We start from the raw sequence: 21093 nt of genomic DNA on the forward strand, positions 1-21093 counted from the left end.
CGCAGGTAGAGTCGATGGTCTTTACCCGAGTCGGTCTTCACACGAGGAGGCTGAACACGACAGCTGAACGCTTCCGCTGACGCTTCCGCGACAGCGCGCGAAATACACAGATATACAGAATAATGCTTTCACCGCTTGAGTGAGTACAGCTGGTTCGGTCTTGCAATTAAGTGGATAACGCGATAATGGGCAAACTTTCGCTTTGAAAGTGCTAGGAGCAGAGGCTTAAAGTGCAAATTAGACTTTAACAATAATACTTTTCACTCGCGGCTGTTTGTTTAATGTGGCAACGCGTCCAACTAAAATACACAATTATGTGAAGTTAAAAATATAAGGGAAGCTGAGAATCGAAGATGGGCTTACCTTGACTACAAAGCAACGCTGACAATAACAAGAGAGCAGAGTATTCCAGAAAACACACAGTTGCGCGTTTCAGTCGAGCCTCTTGTTGCTCGCTTGTCCTACGGGAGTGAACTGAATCTCGTCTATTTAAAGGTATTCTAACAGATGCTGGTTCGGTCTTGCAATTAAGTGGATAACGCGATAATGGGCCAACTTTCGCTTTGAAAGTGCTAGGAGCAGAGGCTTAAAGTGCAAATTAGACTTGACTACAAAGCAACGCTGACAATAACAAGAGAGCAGAGTATTCCAGAAAACACACAGTTGCGCGTTTCAGTCGAGCCTCTTGTTGCTCGCTTGTCCTACGGGAGTGAACTGAATCTCGTCTATTTAAAGGTATTCTAACAGATGCTGGTTCGGTCTTGCAATTAAGTGGATAACGCGATAATGGGCCAACTTTCGCTTTGAAAGTGCTAGGAGCAGAGGCTTGACTACAAAGCAACGCTGACAATAACAAGAGAGCAGAGTATTCCAGAAAACACACAGTTGCGCGTTTCAGTCGAGCCTCTTGTTGCTCGCTTGTCCTACGGGAGTGAACTGAATCTCGTCTATTTAAAGGTATTCTAACAGATGCTGGTTCGGTCTTGCAATTAAGTGGATAACGCGATAATGGGCCAACTTTCGCTTTGAAAGTGCTAGGAGCAGAGGCTTAAAGTGCAAATTAGACTTTAACAATAATACTTTTCACTCGCGGCTGTTTGTTTAATGTGGCAACGCGTCCAACTAAAATACACAATTATGTGAAGTTAAAAATATAAGGGAAGCTGAGAATCGAAGATGGGCTTACCTTGACTACAAAGCAACGCTGACAATAACAAGAGAGCAGAGTATTCCAGAAAACACACAGTTGCGCGTTTCAGTCGAGCCTCTTGTTGCTCGCTTGTCCTACGGGAGTGAACTGAATCTCGTCTATTTAAAGGTATTCTAACAGATGCTGGTTCGGTCTTGCAATTAAGTGGATAACGCGATAATGGGCCAACTTTCGCTTTGAAAGTGCTAGGAGCAGAGGCTTAAAGTGCAAATTAGACTTTAACAATAATACTTTTCACTCGCGGCTGTTTGTTTAATGTGGCAACGCGTCCAACTAAAATACACAATTATGTGAAGTTAAAAATATAAGGGAAGCTGAGAATCGAAGATGGGCTTACCTTGACTACAAAGCAACGCTGACAATAACAAGAGAGCAGAGTATTCCAGAAAACACACAGTTGCGCGTTTCAGTCGAGCCTCTTGTTGCTCGCTTGTCCTACGGGAGTGAACTGAATCTCGTCTATTTAAAGGTATTCTAACAGATGCTGGTTCGGTCTTGCAATTAAGTGGATAACGCGATAATGGGCCAACTTTCGCTTTGAAAGTGCTAGGAGCAGAGGCTTAAAGTGCAAATTAGACTTTAACAATAATACTTTTCACTCGCGGCTGTTTGTTTAATGTGGCAACGCGTCCAACTAAAATACACAATTATGTGAAGTTAAAAATATAAGGGAAGCTGAGAATCGAAGATGGGCTTACCTTGACTACAAAGCAACGCTGACAATAACAAGAGAGCAGAGTATTCCAGAAAACACACAGTTGCGCGTTTCAGTCGAGCCTCTTGTTGCTCGCTTGTCCTACGGGAGTGAACTGAATCTCGTCTATTTAAAGGTATTCTAACAGATGCTGGTTCGGTCTTGCAATTAAGTGGATAACGCGATAATGGGCCAACTTTCGCTTTGAAAGTGCTAGGAGCAGAGGCTTAAAGTGCAAATTAGACTTTAACAATAATACTTTTCACTCGCGGCTGTTTGTTTAATGTGGCAACGCGTCCAACTAAAATACACAATTATGTGAAGTTAAAAATATAAGGGAAGCTGAGAATCGAAGATGGGCTTACCTTGACTACAAAGCAACGCTGACAATAACAAGAGAGCAGAGTATTCCAGAAAACACACAGTTGCGCGTTTCAGTCGAGCCTCTTGTTGCTCGCTTGTCCTACGGGAGTGAACTGAATCTCGTCTATTTAAAGGTATTCTAACAGATGCTGGTTCGGTCTTGCAATTAAGTGGATAACGCGATAATGGGCCAACTTTCGCTTTGAAAGTGCTAGGAGCAGAGGCTTAAAGTGCAAATTAGACTTTAACAATAATACTTTTCACTCGCGGCTGTTTGTTTAATGTGGCAACGCGTCCAACTAAAATACACAATTATGTGAAGTTAAAAATATAAGGGAAGCTGAGAATCGAAGATGGGCTTACCTTGACTACAAAGCAACGCTGACAATAACAAGAGAGCAGAGTATTCCAGAAAACACACAGTTGCGCGTTTCAGTCGAGCCTCTTGTTGCTCGCTTGTCCTACGGGAGTGAACTGAATCTCGTCTATTTAAAGGTATTCTAACAGATGCTGGTTCGGTCTTGCAATTAAGTGGATAACGCGATAATGGGCCAACTTTCGCTTTGAAAGTGCTAGGAGCAGAGGCTTAAAGTGCAAATTAGACTTTAACAATAATACTTTTCACTCGCGGCTGTTTGTTTAATGTGGCAACGCGTCCAACTAAAATACACAATTATGTGAAGTTAAAAATATAAGGGAAGCTGAGAATCGAAGATGGGCTTACCTTGACTACAAAGCAACGCTGACAATAACAAGAGAGCAGAGTATTCCAGAAAACACACAGTTGCGCGTTTCAGTCGAGCCTCTTGTTGCTCGCTTGTCCAACTTCAATCATTTCTGGAGTCATAGACAACTGTTTCAACAGGATGGCCACCACCCAAACAAACTTGGTTCAAGAGTGCTAAAGGACAATATCTACTTCTCCCTCCATCATCCTTCTGCAGTGTGTGCAAATCCACCTGAATGGCACACACACACACACACACCTGGACACAGTATGAATGACCACAGGACTTAAATTCAGCACCTGAATGGACATGCGGTTGACAAATCACAAAAGGACAATGATAACACCATGCAGCCACAACAACCTCTGCTCACGGACACAATCTCAGCTGAGCCCTGCCCACAGAGCTCACCACAGACAGACTGTGACATATTATAACTGCTCCAAGATTCAGCACCCAAGGACGACTTCCTGGAAAACAGCCAGGGAAGCCAGGACAGCATATTACAGCCTCCGATAACACCAGAGCAACAGCCCCTCTCACCAGACACGTTATCCCTCTCTCCAGCATCTCCACTTCTGTGCTTATCAGAAAAAATGGAAGAACTGGTGTATGCTGGAACCAAACTATCCCACTCTTTTGCTGCGAGCCCCCACATATCAACCAAAAAACGCCAGGCCCCGCAACCACCAAAGCCTGCGTGCCCAGCTCGCCCTCCTCCTGTGAGAGCACTTCGGCCTCTGCCACAACGCCAGGGCCCACACCCTCCTCCATCTGCTCGAGGTGAACCAAAAACAACTGATACCAGCTCTCAGTGATATGTGTCGGGTCCCCGCTATGATAACAGTAACTTTCTCAAATGTTTACAAAAAAGCAGGAATCCAGTATTGATCCAGTTCAATAGCCGTACAGCAAACCCAACTAATCTGGTGCCTATTACACGTCAAACTAAGATTGCTGTGGGGACAAAAAGTAAGACTATTAAGTTAGCACTTTTAAACATCCGCTCACTTAAAAATAAATATTTTCTAGTCAACGACCTAATAACCACAAACAACCTGGATTTTATGTTTCTAAATGAAACTTGGCTAGAAGACAGCTGCAGTACAACAATCCTCAATGAAACATCCCCTCCTAACTTTACTTTTATGAGTGTCTGCAGAGCTGTTAGGAGAGGTGGGGGTGTAGCTGCTCTTTTTAAAGATGTCTATCAATGTAAGCAAATATCATTTGGGAATTGCCCGTATTTCAAATTTCTGGGTATTGTGTTAAGAGGTGCTCCACGCATTTTACTTATCATTATGTACAGGCCTCCAAAATACTCTCCATCCTTTGCTGAGGACTTTACAGAACTGTTATCAACAATTACCTCAGATTTTGACTGTTTTGCCATTGCTGGAGATTTTAACATTCACATAGATAATGCAGAAACCAATATGGCAAAAGAAATCAAAACTGTTTTATTTATTTTTTGGATCTGACTCAGCATGTACATGCACCCACACACAATCGTGGACACACTCTAGATTTACTTATCAGTAAGGGTCAAAACATTTCATCGATTGTTGTAAAGGATTTAGCATTGTCTGATCATTTCTGTATTTTCTATGATATATTGATCTCTCCTGCCATTGAAGCTAGATTTGTGTCTTTAAAGAAGAGATGCTTAAATGATAACTATTTATGTACTATGTACTATGAGAACTAGTATACTATTTATGAAGGCTATATCTTTAACACCAAGCATATCTGCTGACTGTTGATTTTATCCTTGATTCTTTTAACTCAAAAGTTAAAAGTATAATTGATGATATTGCTCTGAAGACTCAAATTTCATCGTTTAATGTTGTTTTTAGTATTATTATTACTATACTTTTTATATACATTCATAATCACTTGTACTCATTGTATTTTGTGAAGATGTGGGAGAAAGAGAGACTTTGGACTTGAGTGTGCTGCTGGACTGAAATGTATATGCAGTTTTTCATCAAGCATAGTATGGGGATATACATTCCAACGTTAATGGAAACCATATGTTCTTCTGCTGAATGTATGTGTTCCTATGGTGATGTAGTTTTTTCCTTGGTCAGGGATATAAAAACCAAGCCCTGTTTGTCCGAAAATCAGGAAGAGATGGAAATGTAGAGAAGGTGACTGAGAAGCTGAATTAGACCTTCGCTTGGTCCATTGTCTCTTCCTCCTATGTTTTATAACCCAAATAAATAAGAGATCTCTTGGCAAAATCACTGGTGTCTGTTTCCATGAAATTAAACAACAGGGGAAAGCAAGATTTTTAAATCAACAATTTGGCGTCACGAACAGGATAGAATATCCAGAAATAATGTCTCAAGGTAAGACTTTTTCCTTTATATAAAAGTTCTAAGTCTGCCTGATGATTAGAGACAATGACTGTAACTGCTAAAAAGAACTGTGTTGTTTAAGGGCTTATTTAAGTTCTCTGAAAAGTAAACCTCTAAAGTTATTTGATATGCTGGGATTGAGAAGGATCTTTTTTAGAAAAAAGACCATCTAGTCAAAAATTTGGGAGAATTAGCTGTAAGACGGTAAAACTATTATTTGCTGGTTGTCACTGTTTGGTGGTTGGATAATATGGCGAGACTGTTTAAAACGATGGCAGAGTAATCTCTAAAATATATCCAACACACGGAAGATTCGTACTCGAGGCGAGGAGGTGAAACACAAGCAAAGCTCGATTGACATGAGCGGTTAAGTGTGGCGAGTCTGTTTAAAACGATGGCAGGGAAAAACTCTAAAACATTAACACGCTGGAGTAATACGAGTTAAAATAGTTAGGATCGCGTGCATTCCAACTTTGACCGTAAAGCTGTTCAAATATTTGAGGATACTGATCAGAGTAAGCTTAAAGAAAGAAAAAAAAAAGGAAAAAGAAAACAAGAAATTAATCTGAGAGAAAATCCACAAATATTTTAAAAAATAATAAAAAAAATTGTTTTGAGTTAACTGGAAACTAAACAAAATACTGAAAAACATAGAAGTTAACTTTTCTCTAAAATTTTCTTTTGTTCTGTGAAGGGAGAAAGAGTGAGGCAGCCCCTCCCTTCAGAATTTGCTCCATACCATCACACACACATATACTGTGGTTTGGAGAAGGGAGGGAGAGAGAGAGAAGAAGGGTAGCCTCTGACACACACACACACATACATACATGCACATATGCATACACACACATACATAGGCTTGCAGTTCTGAGCGCACACACATAATATACAGAGAGAGCGAGAGAGAAGCAGAGTACCATAGCCCCACCCTTAGAGAAACACACTCACAGACACACACATCCCTGCTGTTCTGAGCAGCACAAAGTAACTTTGCAAGATGGCAGAAAGTGACTGTAACAGCAGAACAATTTCGGCTTGGTACCTTGAAAGAAAGAACAAGAAACAAGCTAAGCTTTTGAAAAAAGGACTTGACATAAATGCAAATATGGATGCACAGTTACACTGGTTCGAGTCTCAAAAAGACAAGATAAAATCACAAGCATTTCCAATACCGGCAGCTCATTGGATTGTAAAGCAAGGTGGAATTTGTTGTGATATAAATGGCGGTCCAGTTCCACTTGCTGAAGCAATGAAGCCTCAAATTGAAGCATTTAATAAGTTGAACAAAATCATGTCTATTAAATGTTCAGATGGAGAAAATACAACCAATGATGATTCGTTTGATCCAGATTGGACAAATATAATAACTGAAGCGGAAAGAAAATATTCACAACCACCAGTGAAATCCGCAACCACAGTAACGCCTCCTCCTTATAAACCAATCTATCCAGCTTTGCCTGAACAATATACAAGTTCATCTAAACCTGTGACACAGTCTCAAGCTTCGAGATCAAATGGAGGTCCAGTTGACAAGATGTACATTGCATCTGCACGAGCAGCTCCAGTAATAACAAGATCTAAATCAGCCCAGCCAGACAGAGACATGTTGCGATGTACACCAGCTCATAATTATGGATCTGACTGGGGTGATGAGACAAGAGATGACGACATGATCACAGTTGACAAGATCGATCCTGAATTTTCTTCACCTGTTGTTAAAAGGGAAGACTTACAATCTGAAATGATGACAGAAGAGAGACCATTCACACCAGGAGAACGTCAAGCCATTCTCACAGCCTTGCCTCCTCTGAAGAGACAAGATCCAAACACAGAGTTTTGGCGAGAATTAGATTCTCTGGTTGAAGCACATCAAATGACATTAAAAGACATACACACCATTGTGAAAGCTAAAATCCCAAGAGACAGATGGGAACGCTTGCCAGCTTCGATAACCACAGCCCAATGGATAAATTTGTGGGTTGATTACCAGGGGCGACCCCTGGGTCTTTGGCAAACATTAGATCTGTTTCGAAAAGAAATCCAAGAAATCTTGGGAAGTGGAAAAATTCCTTTCACATCAGTGACATTGATTAAGCAAAAGGATGATGAATCTCCAGATGAATATGCTCTGCGTAAATGGAACGCTTACGAGAGATGGGCTCTCTGTGCTAAGAAACAACCTGACAGAGATGATGTACAGTTCACTGACACACTTGTGGATGGCTTTAGCTCAAAATACCAACAAGCCTTATCACTTGGAGTCAATCCAGGTGAGACATATGATCACATTTTGCAATGGGCTGGGCGCTTAGAGATGGCTATGAGATCAAACAATGAAGAAGGAAACAAGCCAAATCGAAGAGGAGTGGCGACAGTTCAATACAACATAAACACAGAGAAGTGGTTGAAGATTTGCAGCAACTGTGGAAAGCGTGGTCACTCAATAAAAGATTGTTGGGCTAAAGGAGGTGGAGCAGAAGGTCAAGGTCCATCATTTAAACAAGTCAGTTTGCAAAACTATGATGAAACCTCTCAAGGGAAGACGTGGACAGAAGCACAAGTTTGTCAGCTCATTGAGGGAATTATGTGTAACTGATGACTGGAGGAGCAATGATTCTACCTCTTGATGCACCGCTACCTGCGGGAACAAGAGGAGATTCTACTTTGTTCCAAGAGAAGTTACGACATTATCTCACAATGCTGGACAAAGCTACCAAAGACAATAATAAGAAAGTGCGAGAAGCTCAACAGCAATGGGATGAAAACATACCACTACTGATATTCCACACATTCCTGAGTTAGGCAGTTTTGTTATGGTCAAACGTATTGCTAGGAAAGGTTTAGAGTCTAGATAGTAGAGATCATATGAGATAGTCTTAACAACTGATGCAAGTGGTATCATTAGTCACAAGTTAAACCTTGCTTAGTGAATGACGGTTGATGGTCTGAGACTGAGAACTGTTCATGCGTTAGTTTTAAGATTGGGAATAAAGAAGTGATGTTTAATTATTTCTCTGCTTCCATTTCAGGAATCAAGTTCATTGACATTGATTAGAGATGGTTGTAAGTTATTCTCGATACAAGACATATTGATAGAACCAAGAATGGGAAATTCTGTGTGAAATAGGAGATTTTACACATGCTACACTTCATACAAAACACAACCTCACAAACAATGAACACCCGCTTACTGATTTTCTACCCCAAGGGATAGGATCCTTTAACATCAACGTTTATTTTAGTTTGTTGTTTTGGCCAGGAACTTGAGGAGTTAAGTAATTAATGAGTCAAGGCACTGGCAGAAGACTTATTAGCTTTTCTTTTCTTAGATGATTGGGGTTCATTTTTAAATGCTTACACATAGACGTTAAAAATACACAGTATATGGGGACATGACATGGGTTGGGGTTCTTTGTTGTTTTGTTCTTTTGTTTTCTTTTCTGTTTCTATTCTTCTGTCTCCATGTCTAGGTCTTGGTCTGTTTGTACTTCCTTCACTATCACTTCATTAGGTGGCCACTGATGGAGTATTGGTGTGGAACTTACTGACGTAGTTCCAGAGGAGGGACTGAAGACTCAAATTTCATCGTTTAATGTTGTTTTTAGTATTATTATTACTATACTTTTTATATACATTCATAATCACTTGTACTCATTGTATTTTGTGAAGATGTGGGAGAAAGAGAGACTTTGGACTTGAGTGTGCTGCTGGACTGAAATGTATATGCAGTTTTTCATCAAGCATAGTATGGGGATATACATTCCAACGTTAATGGAAACCATATGTTCTTCTGCTGAATGTATGTGTTCCTATGGTGATGTAGTTTTTTCCTTGGTCAGGGATATAAAAACCAAGCCCTGTTTGTCCGAAAATCAGGAAGAGATGGAAATGTAGAGAAGGTGACTGAGAAGCTGAATTAGACCTTCGCTTGGTCCATTGTCTCTTCCTCCTATGTTTTATAACCCAAATAAATAAGAGATCTCTTGGCAAAATCACTGGTGTCTGTTTCCATGAAATTAAACAACAGGGGAAAGCAAGATTTTTAAATCAACATGCTCCTGTGAAAGTCAGGAAGAAGAGTGGCAGACAAAAAGCACCTTGGAGAAACTCAACAGCAGTGCAAAATATGAAAAGACAATGCAGAAAAGCAGAGCGCATGTGGCAGAAGACAAAACTTGTAGTCCATTATAACATCTACAAAGACAGCATCCATGCTTTTGTTATGGCAATTTTTAAGTTTTCATTGATTTACAGTATTGATTTTCATTTACTTTCAGTAAGACATTGAAATGACTCTTTGTTGGACTGTACATGGTCTGCCAACATATGTTTAAACACTGGGAAACGGGTGAGACGTCAGGAGGAGGCAGATTGAAAAGGTGCCTATGTCCCCTAGGGTCAGAGGCCGTCCAATTTAGAACTTGTGAGTTTGTAAGAATAAACTCAGCAGGATTAGATCACTAGCAGAGAAACCTTCCCTTGTTTAGATAAGGGCCTGTAAGCAGAAGACCTTGAAAGCAGTATAAAGACTCCTCTGCCCTCCCTTCCTCGTCGCACTTGTTTCACAGACTGTACTTTTGACTTCTGTGTGGCAACTGGGCCTTCTTGCAAGAATAAACTACTTTTTAATGATCATTTGAATTTCAGAGTGTCTCTTACGCAGTGATTGATTGTTTAATGAATATTTTTGCCACAACAATTGGTGTCAGAACAGTGGGATTCCTTGGATGTGCCCTTCGGACCCGAGAGCGGACGGTGAATTGGCCTCCTGGACTCAGAGTCACAGCCCTACCCCGAACAGTTTTGAGGGATGAGGGGCCGTTCCGCCGGGGTCCGGAGGAAGCAACCACTGGAATTAAGAAAACGAACCGTGGCAACAAAACATCTCTGGTAAGAGACAGCTAAATTATTTTCTTTTTGGGGGTTCAAAAATGATGAGTGAACGTGAACCATGTTGGCTGAATTTGCTTTGGGTACGAGCGAGAGGTGATTCAGGGGAATCACAATTTTTTTGGGGTAAGGGCTGAGGAATTCGGATCAGTTTCTACCTCACTTAGCTCGTTGGTGGACGGAAGGGCCACAGGTGATTCAGGGGAATCACAGATTCAGGGGAATCACAGGTGCTGGTTAATTAGTTTTGCTCGAAGTCTCTGTAACCCGAAGAAATCTTGCAAAGGTGGACGGAAGAGCCACGCCAGATTAATTAGGTGAATAGAAGATTTTGAGTAAAACATAATTACAAAAGCACGGCATATTTGCCGAAACCCGACCGGTTTTGGGTGAGATAAAATCGGGTCTGTTGAAGACGTTTGACAGATACTAAGACACGTGTCGAAAGAGTAAAATCCAGAAGGTAAATTCAGCCAAAAATGGGGTCATCTAACAGTAAATGCGACCGGTTTTGTACACCGGTTTACAGTCAAATGAAGAAAAATTATGCGAAAGTTGATTAAGTACCATGATTTTCCCAGGGAGGGAATGTTAAGTGTCACTAGGCTGACAGAGGTGAGAGACTCGATGGAAGAGGGAAGTGAAAAACAAAAGGTTGTTGTGTGAGAGACGTGTGGATTGTAAGCAAACAATCGTGTACTGGTTAGATGAGGTAGAGCGAAAAGAAGGGAAAATGATGCAGAAGGAACTGGCATGTAGGGAAAGTTGAGAAGAAATGTATGCAAAATGTATGGTATAAAATAAAATTTCTGATAGAATTTATGGAACTATTTATGAACGCCTGTTAAGTCAAATTAAGTGATGTAAAATAAGGAATGAAGTTTTTATTAAGCAGAATGGGGAGCAATTATATTTTACTGGTAAAATAGTGATGTCTAGAGAATTTTCATAACAAGAGTTGAAGGAGCAAGCAGCTATAATGGCTGTCTGTGCGATTTAGAAATTGAGATATAAGTAATGATATTTTGTTTTTTGTGAAACAGCAGAGATAAGTGGGACTGAGAAAATAATGATAACATTAAGTTGAACCATTTGATAGTGGAATACTGTTTCCAACCAGTGCTAATGAAATTGATGGCATTTAGTACAAATTTTATACTTTATGAGGAGTCCTGAAACAAACAGTGAAACAGAAGAGAGCAAACGCTGTAAGCAGCTGTGCTCTGAAGCTTTGACTTCAAAGAAATGTGAAGTAAAAAAAAAAAAAAAAAAAAATGTTTATTGAAAACCCTTATGTTGAGTGATTTTCTGTGCAACTTATGGAAATTAATGTGCTGCCAATAATAATGATGAAGATTATGATTTGGCTGTTGTGATTGAATCCGACACTGGTGGACAGTAAAAGAATACAGAGAACTGCTTATCAGTGGCTGTGTTTACATTCCTGATTGGGACACACTGCTTCAAGGGTGTGCAGTAAGTTGGAGCTGTTTGAAAGCTCAATGATCAAACTATAGGCAAAGAGAGTGTTTTAATTATGGTCAGCAGGGCCATTTAGCCCGTAATTGTAAATGGACACTCAGAAAAGAAAGTGATAACGTGAAATTTCTGGTATTAATGTGGGTAGATAGTTGTAAGGGAATCCTTTTGAAGGAAAGAGCTAGTGAATTGATGAATACAGGTTGATGTAAAATTACAGATGACTCCAACAAATGAGTTGCAAAATATTTTAAAAGTACCGGTAACTAAAAGGATGATAGTGTTTTGAATGAAATGGTTTGATAAGGTTTTAGATGATATAGAATGTATTAGAATGTATCACAAGCAGAGAGGGCAGCCTCAAAAGTTAGTGTGAATCCTAATTGGAGATTGATAAACTCCTAGAAAACAAAACATTGAAGTAATTGAGAACTTGACAACTAAAATTGAGATGAAATGTGATCAAGTAAGTAGAAGCAGTATTACTGGAATAACAGTTGATAAATGTAAAATGTGTAGAAAGGCATCTGATTAAACAAACAGCTTGTTAATGTTTTGAACGTGGAGGAATAGTTGACCATGAAAGAACTAGGAGCTGATGTTTTGCTTTCAAAAGATAAGCTTGTGATTGGCTGAAACGGCCAGTGCGACAGAGACACGATCTGAGTGGAAATTTGTAATGTCTAAATTCCATGATGTGGGCAAAAGACAAATATAAAAATTATGTTTATTTGAAAACGCATGTAATTTCTGGCAAAGATGCCTTACGCTGGGCTAGAGTTATAAGATGGTAGATAAAGTTTGATTTTAGAAGTTTATGAGAGTGCACTGTACCAGTCCTGAATGCCTCAGAGTCTCTCTCATTCAAAGTCAGCTAAAGGCTGTTATCTGAGCCTGTGTCATAAGTGATAATAAGCTATTTATAGTAAAGCACAGTGTTTCAGTTGAGAAAACTGAATGACTTTAAAGAAGTTTTTAAAAATAATAATGACCTTAAATGATAGAAGGTTACGTTTTGACTAGTTTATTTTAGGCCCAGTAACTTCTTTGTCTGATCTTAGCTTCCACCATGATACAGGGCCGATGGATCCGGCTACAGATGTAGATGTACACTGAATGGACGGTTGATCTAAATTCACCGAGTATAATCTCAGCAGTGCTAGGTTGCTGATTTTAAGATGTTTAACAGATTTAAGTGATTAAATACTGCTGTTATTAACCTGTCTCCCTGTGTTAACACTATTAGGCAGTCCAGAGGGCTCTGGTGACTCTTGAATGTGACTTTCCTGAGCTCCAGAAACAGCTGAGTTCTGTTGAAGAAAACTGATTGCGTGATGATGAAAAAAAGAAAATGAAAATAACCGCGATGACCAGTATGCATGAGGTGTATATCCGATGACGGGTAAGATTCTCCAAAGGCTTTAAAAGGATGGACGCCCAAAGCAGGATTGCATCGCTGCTGGGCGCTTTGCCAAATAGAGAAGGCAGGTGTTTTTATATGTGAGAAAGGTATGAGAGTTGAACGCTGAAAGACTGCACTAGCCACCAGCATCAGCAGGTCACTGAGAGGGGAGATGCTGTGCCGACGAGTCATGGCAGTCTGACCCGTAAAAAGTGTGAGTTCCTCTATACCACTCACCAGAAAACCGCGTTTCCATCACTGCAACGATGCCAGGGGACACACCCTGATGGAGATTAAAGATAAAGAGCTAACGGGAATGGGCTTTCAAGAGCCAGCTGAGACCATGAGGTGATTGTCATTATTTGTTGTGGAGACAGTAACAAAACTTAATTTATGTCAGGAACATGATGCTGGTTGCCTTATGGACAAGGGGAAATTATAGAAGTGTTGATATTGAAATAATATGCCTGTAAGATGGTTTTAACTCCTGAAGGTCATTAGACATGTTGGTGGTTAAAGATGAAGACAGCTTTTGTAGATTCAAGAAAAAGTCTGGATAAAAGTTAATGGTCAAAGGTTATTGTAATGAATTTATTATTATGTTTTGTCTAAATTACAGTCTTAGGAGGCTGTTGAAAAGATTATTTGTGAATAGTGAGAGAGACTGAACGTGGAGGAAGGGTACTCTGTCTGTCTTTCTGTTATTGGCCTGCTAAAGCAAGCTGAAGCAAAATAATGATAATGAACCAAAACAACCCAGCTGACTTCTGAGAAAATGAATAATGAACAAACGTGCTTTGAAACTGGTAAAGAGACCATGTAAAATTAGATAAAAGTTTAAAATCTTATTATAAACGTTAATCTTTTTAGAATATGAGTGATTTATAGTCAGGTATGTGTGTGTGTGTTTGAGGTTGAATGGACTAGGTCTTGGTAAGTGTTAGGTTATGGGAGCTATTCTGTCTGAATAGTGTCTATGTATGTGTCATTGACCTCTGGAACGAGAGTTTTATCATTACAGATGGGTTAAGGCAAATGACAAATTTGAAAGAAATTTGGTCATCAAGCTCTGTAGATTATTGTGAACAAAGGGAGGAGAATGTTGTTTGACTGATACTGACCAAGTCTGTACACCACGACCTGACCTGATAGAAACAATTGATGACTTTGACATTGGAAAATGTTTGTAGATGACTGACTTAAGAGACCAAATAACAGGCCTGAAAAGCAGTGAGACTCAGGGCCAGTGCCCTTCAAATAATTAGATAAGAAGAACTGATTGTGGCTTACGTAATGTTTTGTTTCAGAGGCAGAGAAAGATGTCTGGGGGGAAATTTGGCTGAAGGACAACGTTTGGGTTAGTTTACCCAAACACCATTGTTAAATTGATGCACGAGTTGTGCATCATGCATCAAAAAGGGGGATGGTAACAATTGCCATACCAAGGGGTTCAAATTTGCTGAATGCAATCAAACAGGTGGGACGATAAATGTTGGGAGGACACTGGGTTTAACTGGGTAAAAGCCCTGCAAGAAGTCGTTCTTCTCCCTAACAAAATTGCTGTCTGTAAGTGTGCAAAAAACAAGGACTGTTTCAACAGGGAACGCCAGGGCAGATGTGGCAGCGAAGGCCGCGGCAGCACAGCAGACAAAAGAAACTACGTACTTTACTATCTGACAATAACCTTGACATTTGTTTTTCTTTACAGAGCATGCAGACTTTTGATACAGGGCAGAATGTGCCCATAATGGCTATGGATGAATTTGGCTAACTATTCTGGCCTGGGTTATTAGTGTGGCAGAAAGTAACAGTGCCACACCTTGTGCAGCACATAACTTAAAATTTTCCCTTTGCAGAATGTCAGGATGGATTGTGTCGAACAGAACTGATTCTGTTCCAAATGTATAAATAATTTGTTTTGTTTTGTTTTGTTGACATGAGCAAAGTTGATTCCACAGGTCACACCAAAAGGGACGACCGGCTAGACAAGCGGTCACTAACAAAATAGCAAAGAGTCACCTTGGTGAAGACGGGATGTCCATGGGGCGAACGAGATGATCAACACACCTGGAGGAGGGTGTGGACCAACTAATGGTTTAAGTTTAGCAGAGTAATTTGTTTTTGATGATTTTATTTGATTGAATCAAACTAGGGCTTAGTATTGATATAGATCTAATGATTTGTTTGGTGCAAATGTTTTCAGGAAAAGTAGAAAATCTATTCAGTAATGTAAATTGGGGGGTGTTTTTCAATTTCTTATTTTCTTACTTTCTAAATTCTTTCTTTCTAAGGACGATGATAATGTGTAAAGAGGGTTAAAAACAGTAGCCATCCGTGTCACGAGGTGGCGTACAAGGACAGAGTTTGAAATGAGGGACTTTTATTTTACTTTTATCTTTTCCTAATTATGTTTTTCTTTCTAAATATAATCTATACTATTTCTTGTTTATATTGAGGTGACTGAGGGTCCGACCTTGTGTTGGGGGTGCGATAACAGTGCTTATCCACCTAGCCCGGCTTTATATAAACCTTTACTTGCTTGCTATAAAATTAAGGGCCTATCCTTACAGAACAGCCTAAGCTTATTTCATTTTTAATCCTTTCTTTTCCTACAAGTTTAAAGAAGAGTGATCAGTCATATGAAAATCAGAGAGTTGCAGTATTAGTATTATTATTTTTATTATTGATTGATCAGTTATCAATAAATGATAAAAAGGGGGAAATGTTATGGCAATTTTTAAGTTTTCATTGATTTACAGTATTGATTTTCATTTACTTTCAGTAAGACATTGAAATGACTCTTTGTTGGACTGTACATGGTCTGCCAACATATGTTTAAACACTGGGAAACGGGTGAGACGTCAGGAGGAGGCAGATTGAAAAGGTGCCTATGTCCCCTAGGGTCAGAGGCCGTCCAATTTAGAACTTGTGAGTTTGTAAGAATAAACTCAGCAGGATTAGATCACTAGCAGAGAAACCTTCCCTTGTTTAGATAAGGGCCTGTAAGCAGAAGACCTTGAAAGCAGTATAAAGACTCCTCTGCCCTCCCTTCCTCGTCGCACTTGTTTCACAGACTGTACTTTTGACTTCTGTGTGGCAACTGGGCCTTCTTGCAAGAATAAACTACTTTTTAATGATCATTTGAATTTCAGAGTGTCTCTTACGCAGTGATTGATTGTTTAATGAATATTTTTGCCACAACACTTTCAATATGGAACTAGGCAAAGCTAGACAGACTTTCTTCTCGAATATTATAAACAGCAACTTAAACAACTCATGCACTCTTTTTGCTACTGTAGAGAGACTGACAACCCCCTCAAGCAAGATTCCCAATGAATTGCTCTCAGACAGCAAATGCAGTGAGTTTGCTTCCTTCTTCTCTGAGAAAATCAATAATATCAGAAAGGTGATCACATCCTTGAGTTGCGCTGGGGTCAGACAGATCAGACCACAACCTCAGAAAGTTACTATGTCTGATTTCAAAGAAATTGATGGCAAGATTTTGGAAGAAACCATACAGCACCTTAAAACATCAACCTGCGCCCTTGACACACTTCCCACATCTTTTTTTCAAAAGTGTGTTAAACTGTTTAGAAGCAGATCTCCTAGAAGTGGTAAACTCTGAAAACTGCAGTTGTCAAGCCCCTCCTGAAAAAGAGCAATCTGGATAAGACCATATTAAGCAACTATAGACCAATCTCAAATCTTACTTTCATAGGCAAGATCATTGAAAAAGTTGTCTTCAATCAGCTGAACAAATTCTTAAGCTTGAATGGATACTTTGACAATTTTCAATCTGGTTTCCGATCGCATCACAACACAGAGACAGCGCTCAAAAAGATAATAAACGATATTCGCTTAAAGGGACACTTCACCCATTTGCATTAAGCTTTGCATTGTTAGAAACCCAGTCATACTATTGAATGGTCGTGCAACACTCTCTCATTTTCCCCTGAGACGGGAGAAATCCGTTATTTACCTTTTACACTTCCTCCTACAATGACGCAAAAATCGTCATTTTGCGTCATTGTAGGAGGAAGTGTAAGAGGGGGGGATTTCTGTTGAGACTACAAGCACTAGTTCCTCATCTTTCCCAGGGGGCGGGACCCGCTCACGCTACAGACCTATTACAGATCAGTGGGTGGGACTTTACTCTCTGAAACTGAAAGCAATATCCTCCATCTTGTTTGAAGCTAAGCTAACAGGCGCTGTGGAGACAGATGTAAAGTTATGACAATAGCGGAGGAGAGTGCTCAATATGATATAGAAGAGGATTTCGGAAGTCTGATGCTTGAATCAGGTGTTTGTGGCTACCTTTACAAGCCGCATTATAGCGAAGAGCCGCCGAGGCAGAAGACCTGCCTGTCGCGGACGAGGAGCCCGGACTGACTCGAGTTATATGACTGACTGGTGATCTCACTATGCAACTACGAACACAGAGATAGAGACCGTCTGCGGCAAAGAATTTCAACGATGACAATTTATCCTGGACGAAATCTCTTAATCAGACGAGGACACGGACGTTTGTGTTGAGAACTATCCTAGTTTCGCACCGCATATGTTCTGACTGAACATTCAGGTACCATGCAATAATTCACCTTTTCGAAAGAAATACAAACGAGGAGTAATGAGTTCGCCAACTAACTAGACATTTTGTGTGAATGTGAAATGAATTTCAAGCTCTGGTGGTAGCTAGCCTTGTAGACGGAAGAGTGATTTCTCTTATAGGCAGATATGCACTTTCTGGATTAGTGGGAGTGGCTTGCGGAGCTGTGCAATGTGGTGCATTGTGGGAGTTGTTGTCTTTCATACAAATGCGTCCTGAAGTTATTTTTTGTCTTTCCTCGGTCACGAAGGCACCAAATTCAAAATTTATTTTACATTTCGACTACATATATGACCCACTTTAAATAAAAAACAATGTTCAAATGGGTGGAATGCCCCTTTAAATACTGATACAGGCAAATTATCAGTGCTGGTACTACTCGACCTCAGAGCTGCATTTGACACTGTCAATCATAACATACTTCTAGACAGGCTGGAAAACTGGGTCAGGCTTTCTGGGATAGTCCTAAAATGGTTCAGGTCATACTTAGAAGGGAGAGGTTATTATGTGAGTATAGGAGACCATAAGTCTGAGTGGACATCCATGAACAAAGACAAAACTGAAGTCATTGCACTTGGAAACAAAGATGAAGTTCTCAAGGAGAATGCATACCTTCACTCTAGGGGTCAAACAAAAATCAAGTCAGGAATCTTGGTGTGACTCTAGAGTCAGACCTTAGTTTCAGTGGTCATGTCAAAGCAATAACTAAATCAGCATACTATCATCTGAAAAATATTGAAAGAATTAGATGCTTTGTTTCCAGTCAAGACTTGTGCATGCTTTCAGGATTCTGAGCAGAACCAGAAAATATGAACATATCACACCAGTCCTCAGGTTTTTACACTGGCTCCCAGTTACATTTAGGATTGATTTTAAAGTATTATTACTGGTATATAAATCACTCAATGGCCTAGGACCTCAATACATAGCAGATATGCTCATTGAATATAAACCCAAAAGATCACTCAGATCATTAGGTTCACATCAGCTAGAAATACCAAGGGTTCACTCTAAGCATGGCGAGTCTGCTTTTAGTTATTATGCCAGCCGCAGCTGGAACCACCTTTCAGAAGAGATCAGATGTGCTCCTATAGTAGTCACATTCAAATCCAGACTCAAAACACATCTGTTTAGCTGTGCATTTACTGAATGAGCACCTGTCTGTCCGATTATTTGTACTGTATTTTATTTTTTTTTTATTCAAAAATGTTTTCATTATTCTTATTTCTTTTGATTATTTTAATTTCTTCTATGTAAAGCACTTTGAATTACCATTATGTATGAAATGTGCTATATAAATAAACTTGCTTTTATTTAGAGTTTGTCCTCCAAGCTGAGCTTCCCTGGACGCTTACACCATCAGTCAAACAGCAAGGCCGGTGCAGTAATTGTTCGTACCCAGAGAGTCAATTCCCTTGTACTGTGCGATCCTGCCTGCACTTACTGTTGTCCTCCAGTCTCTTGCTGCCATTCTGTGTCTACCCTCCCTCCACTGTCATCCTGGTTTGGATTCAGCGGTCGCTCTCTCAGCCAGCCCTGCCTACTGTTTGGACTGTTCACCTCCTCTCCCTCATAATATCCTGTCTTGTCTGCTGTCTTTCAAATAAACCTCTGATCATTCATTTCTGGATTTGAATCCTTCCTCATAGATCTGTAACAACCAGGGGGAGTACTCTGGCTTCGGCCCAAATTCTGAGCTCAGAGACCTCCCCCCGGACAACATGCCAAATACGCATAACCTTTAATCTGTTTAATTGTAGATTAAATAGTAAGTGTGAACTCTTTAATAAACGCCTACATTTATTTTCAGTGCTAAATTTGTACTGTCATTTCAGTACTGTGATTATGAATTAATTTGACTACAATGTTTCACTTGAATTTATTTGCTACCGCAGCTCTCAATGAGCCACAGCTGATTAGAAAGAATGAATACACGATACTTAATAGAATGAACTGACAATTTCACTTTCTAACTTTTCAAAGTCTGTGATTATAGCACCACTTAGCAGTAAAAGGCAGCAAATACACATCCTTAAAATTATTATTCTGGTTGACTAACAACTGTACTAATGCTAAAAGGGCGGCCTGTGTCGATAGAGGCTTGTGACATGGGACAGTGGAATCAGTGGAATGTGGCGAAGGATCCTTGGCAACAAGGGAATCGTCACCAGATGGGAAGAGTTCGATCTCTGACATTGTAAACAAATGGGCGGGACCTGCTGAAAACTGTCCGCTTGAGACCAGACAGGTCTCGGTACGGTTCGGTAGACAAGCGAGAAATATTCACAGGAGTTGACGTAATTTTCATTATTCACAATGTATCACTCGAACCTGGGCAAATTGATTGTTAGCCTAGCAATTAATCAAGCTTACTGATGATTTAAAATGTTATCATCCAACGTGATGCAAAAAGGCAATGACCACATAGTTCCCCTAGCCACAAACTCTGGTCACCTGAAGCAAAGTTGTGGCATATGACATAGCACTGTCCACAAGACTATTGCTTTTAACATAAAGTTTATTTTCATCTGTTATCTGTCTATGGGTCATTATATTGCTTACAGATTTTTGTTTGTTCAAAATCAGATGCAAATGAAGAGGAACAGTAAGATTACACATATTCTAATGGATTAGTGAGAGAACAGTTGCGTAAAGCTGTGGGTTTAAGTTCCTTCAAAACAGAAAAGCATACATACTATATCTTTAAGTTTCTAAGCGATGTTGTTGATAAATCGCAGGACAGCGTTGACAATAAGTTCTGCGCTCCTTAATGATTCTGTGTGGGACTGTGCGTGTGATCTGTGCGTGATGTGCAAGCTACTGTTTGTATGCGTTTGTTTGAGCTACAAGGAAGCTCGTTAGTTTAGAACGGCAAATCACTTGTGCAGAAACTGTGTAAAATGTGTATCCGATCAATATTAATTATCCAGATGGCATAAACTGTGCTCGTGATTGAGCGGTCGAAGTATGCATTTATTTGTCATTTTAACAGATAGAAACGGAGTAAAGAGTGGACTTCAAAGATGTCTTATCCTGATACCCCCTCTAATGGACATCAACAGTATTAGTAGTATAAATAGTATTCAGAAAATATGTTTTGCAACGCAAGTCAGAATAGTCTAAACTGAGTTTGGTGCTAGTAGCATTAAAGCTCTGAGTAGCAGTCGAAAATGTATTCTCAGGAGAAAAGCGAATAAATAAAATAATCATAATAATCATAATGATAATAATAATAATAATAGGTTTAAATAGTATAATAATATGTTGGCTTCTCGAGCTATCATAATGATTGTTTAATTTGTGCCATCTATGGAATGCTGAAACAAACTAGAGACCAAAATCCAATCAAATTATACCAGGG

The 21093-nt window shown here is 39.8% G+C and overlaps 1 protein-coding gene across 1 annotated transcript; it reads right to left on the reverse strand.

Annotated features, from left to right (window-relative positions):
• Positions 1 to 563: 563 nt before the first annotated feature.
• Positions 564 to 3306, reverse strand: LOC311291108 (uncharacterized protein; the record flags this gene model as incomplete). The annotated part of the gene is made up of 7 exons (XM_084409982.1): positions 564 to 1308; positions 1548 to 1769; positions 1909 to 2130; positions 2270 to 2491; positions 2631 to 2852; positions 2992 to 3092; positions 3254 to 3306. 7 exons carry the CDS (start codon positions 3304 to 3306, stop codon positions 1256 to 1258), a joined length of 1095 nt encoding a protein of 364 aa, XP_084266108.1. The 3' UTR covers positions 564 to 1255.
• Positions 3307 to 21093: the final 17787 nt, after the last annotated feature.

Source organism: Rutilus rutilus (genome assembly GCF_951802725.1).
Source record: "Rutilus rutilus genome assembly, chromosome: 5".
In the NCBI taxonomy this organism is placed as follows: Eukaryota; Metazoa; Chordata; class Actinopteri; order Cypriniformes; family Leuciscidae; genus Rutilus; species Rutilus rutilus.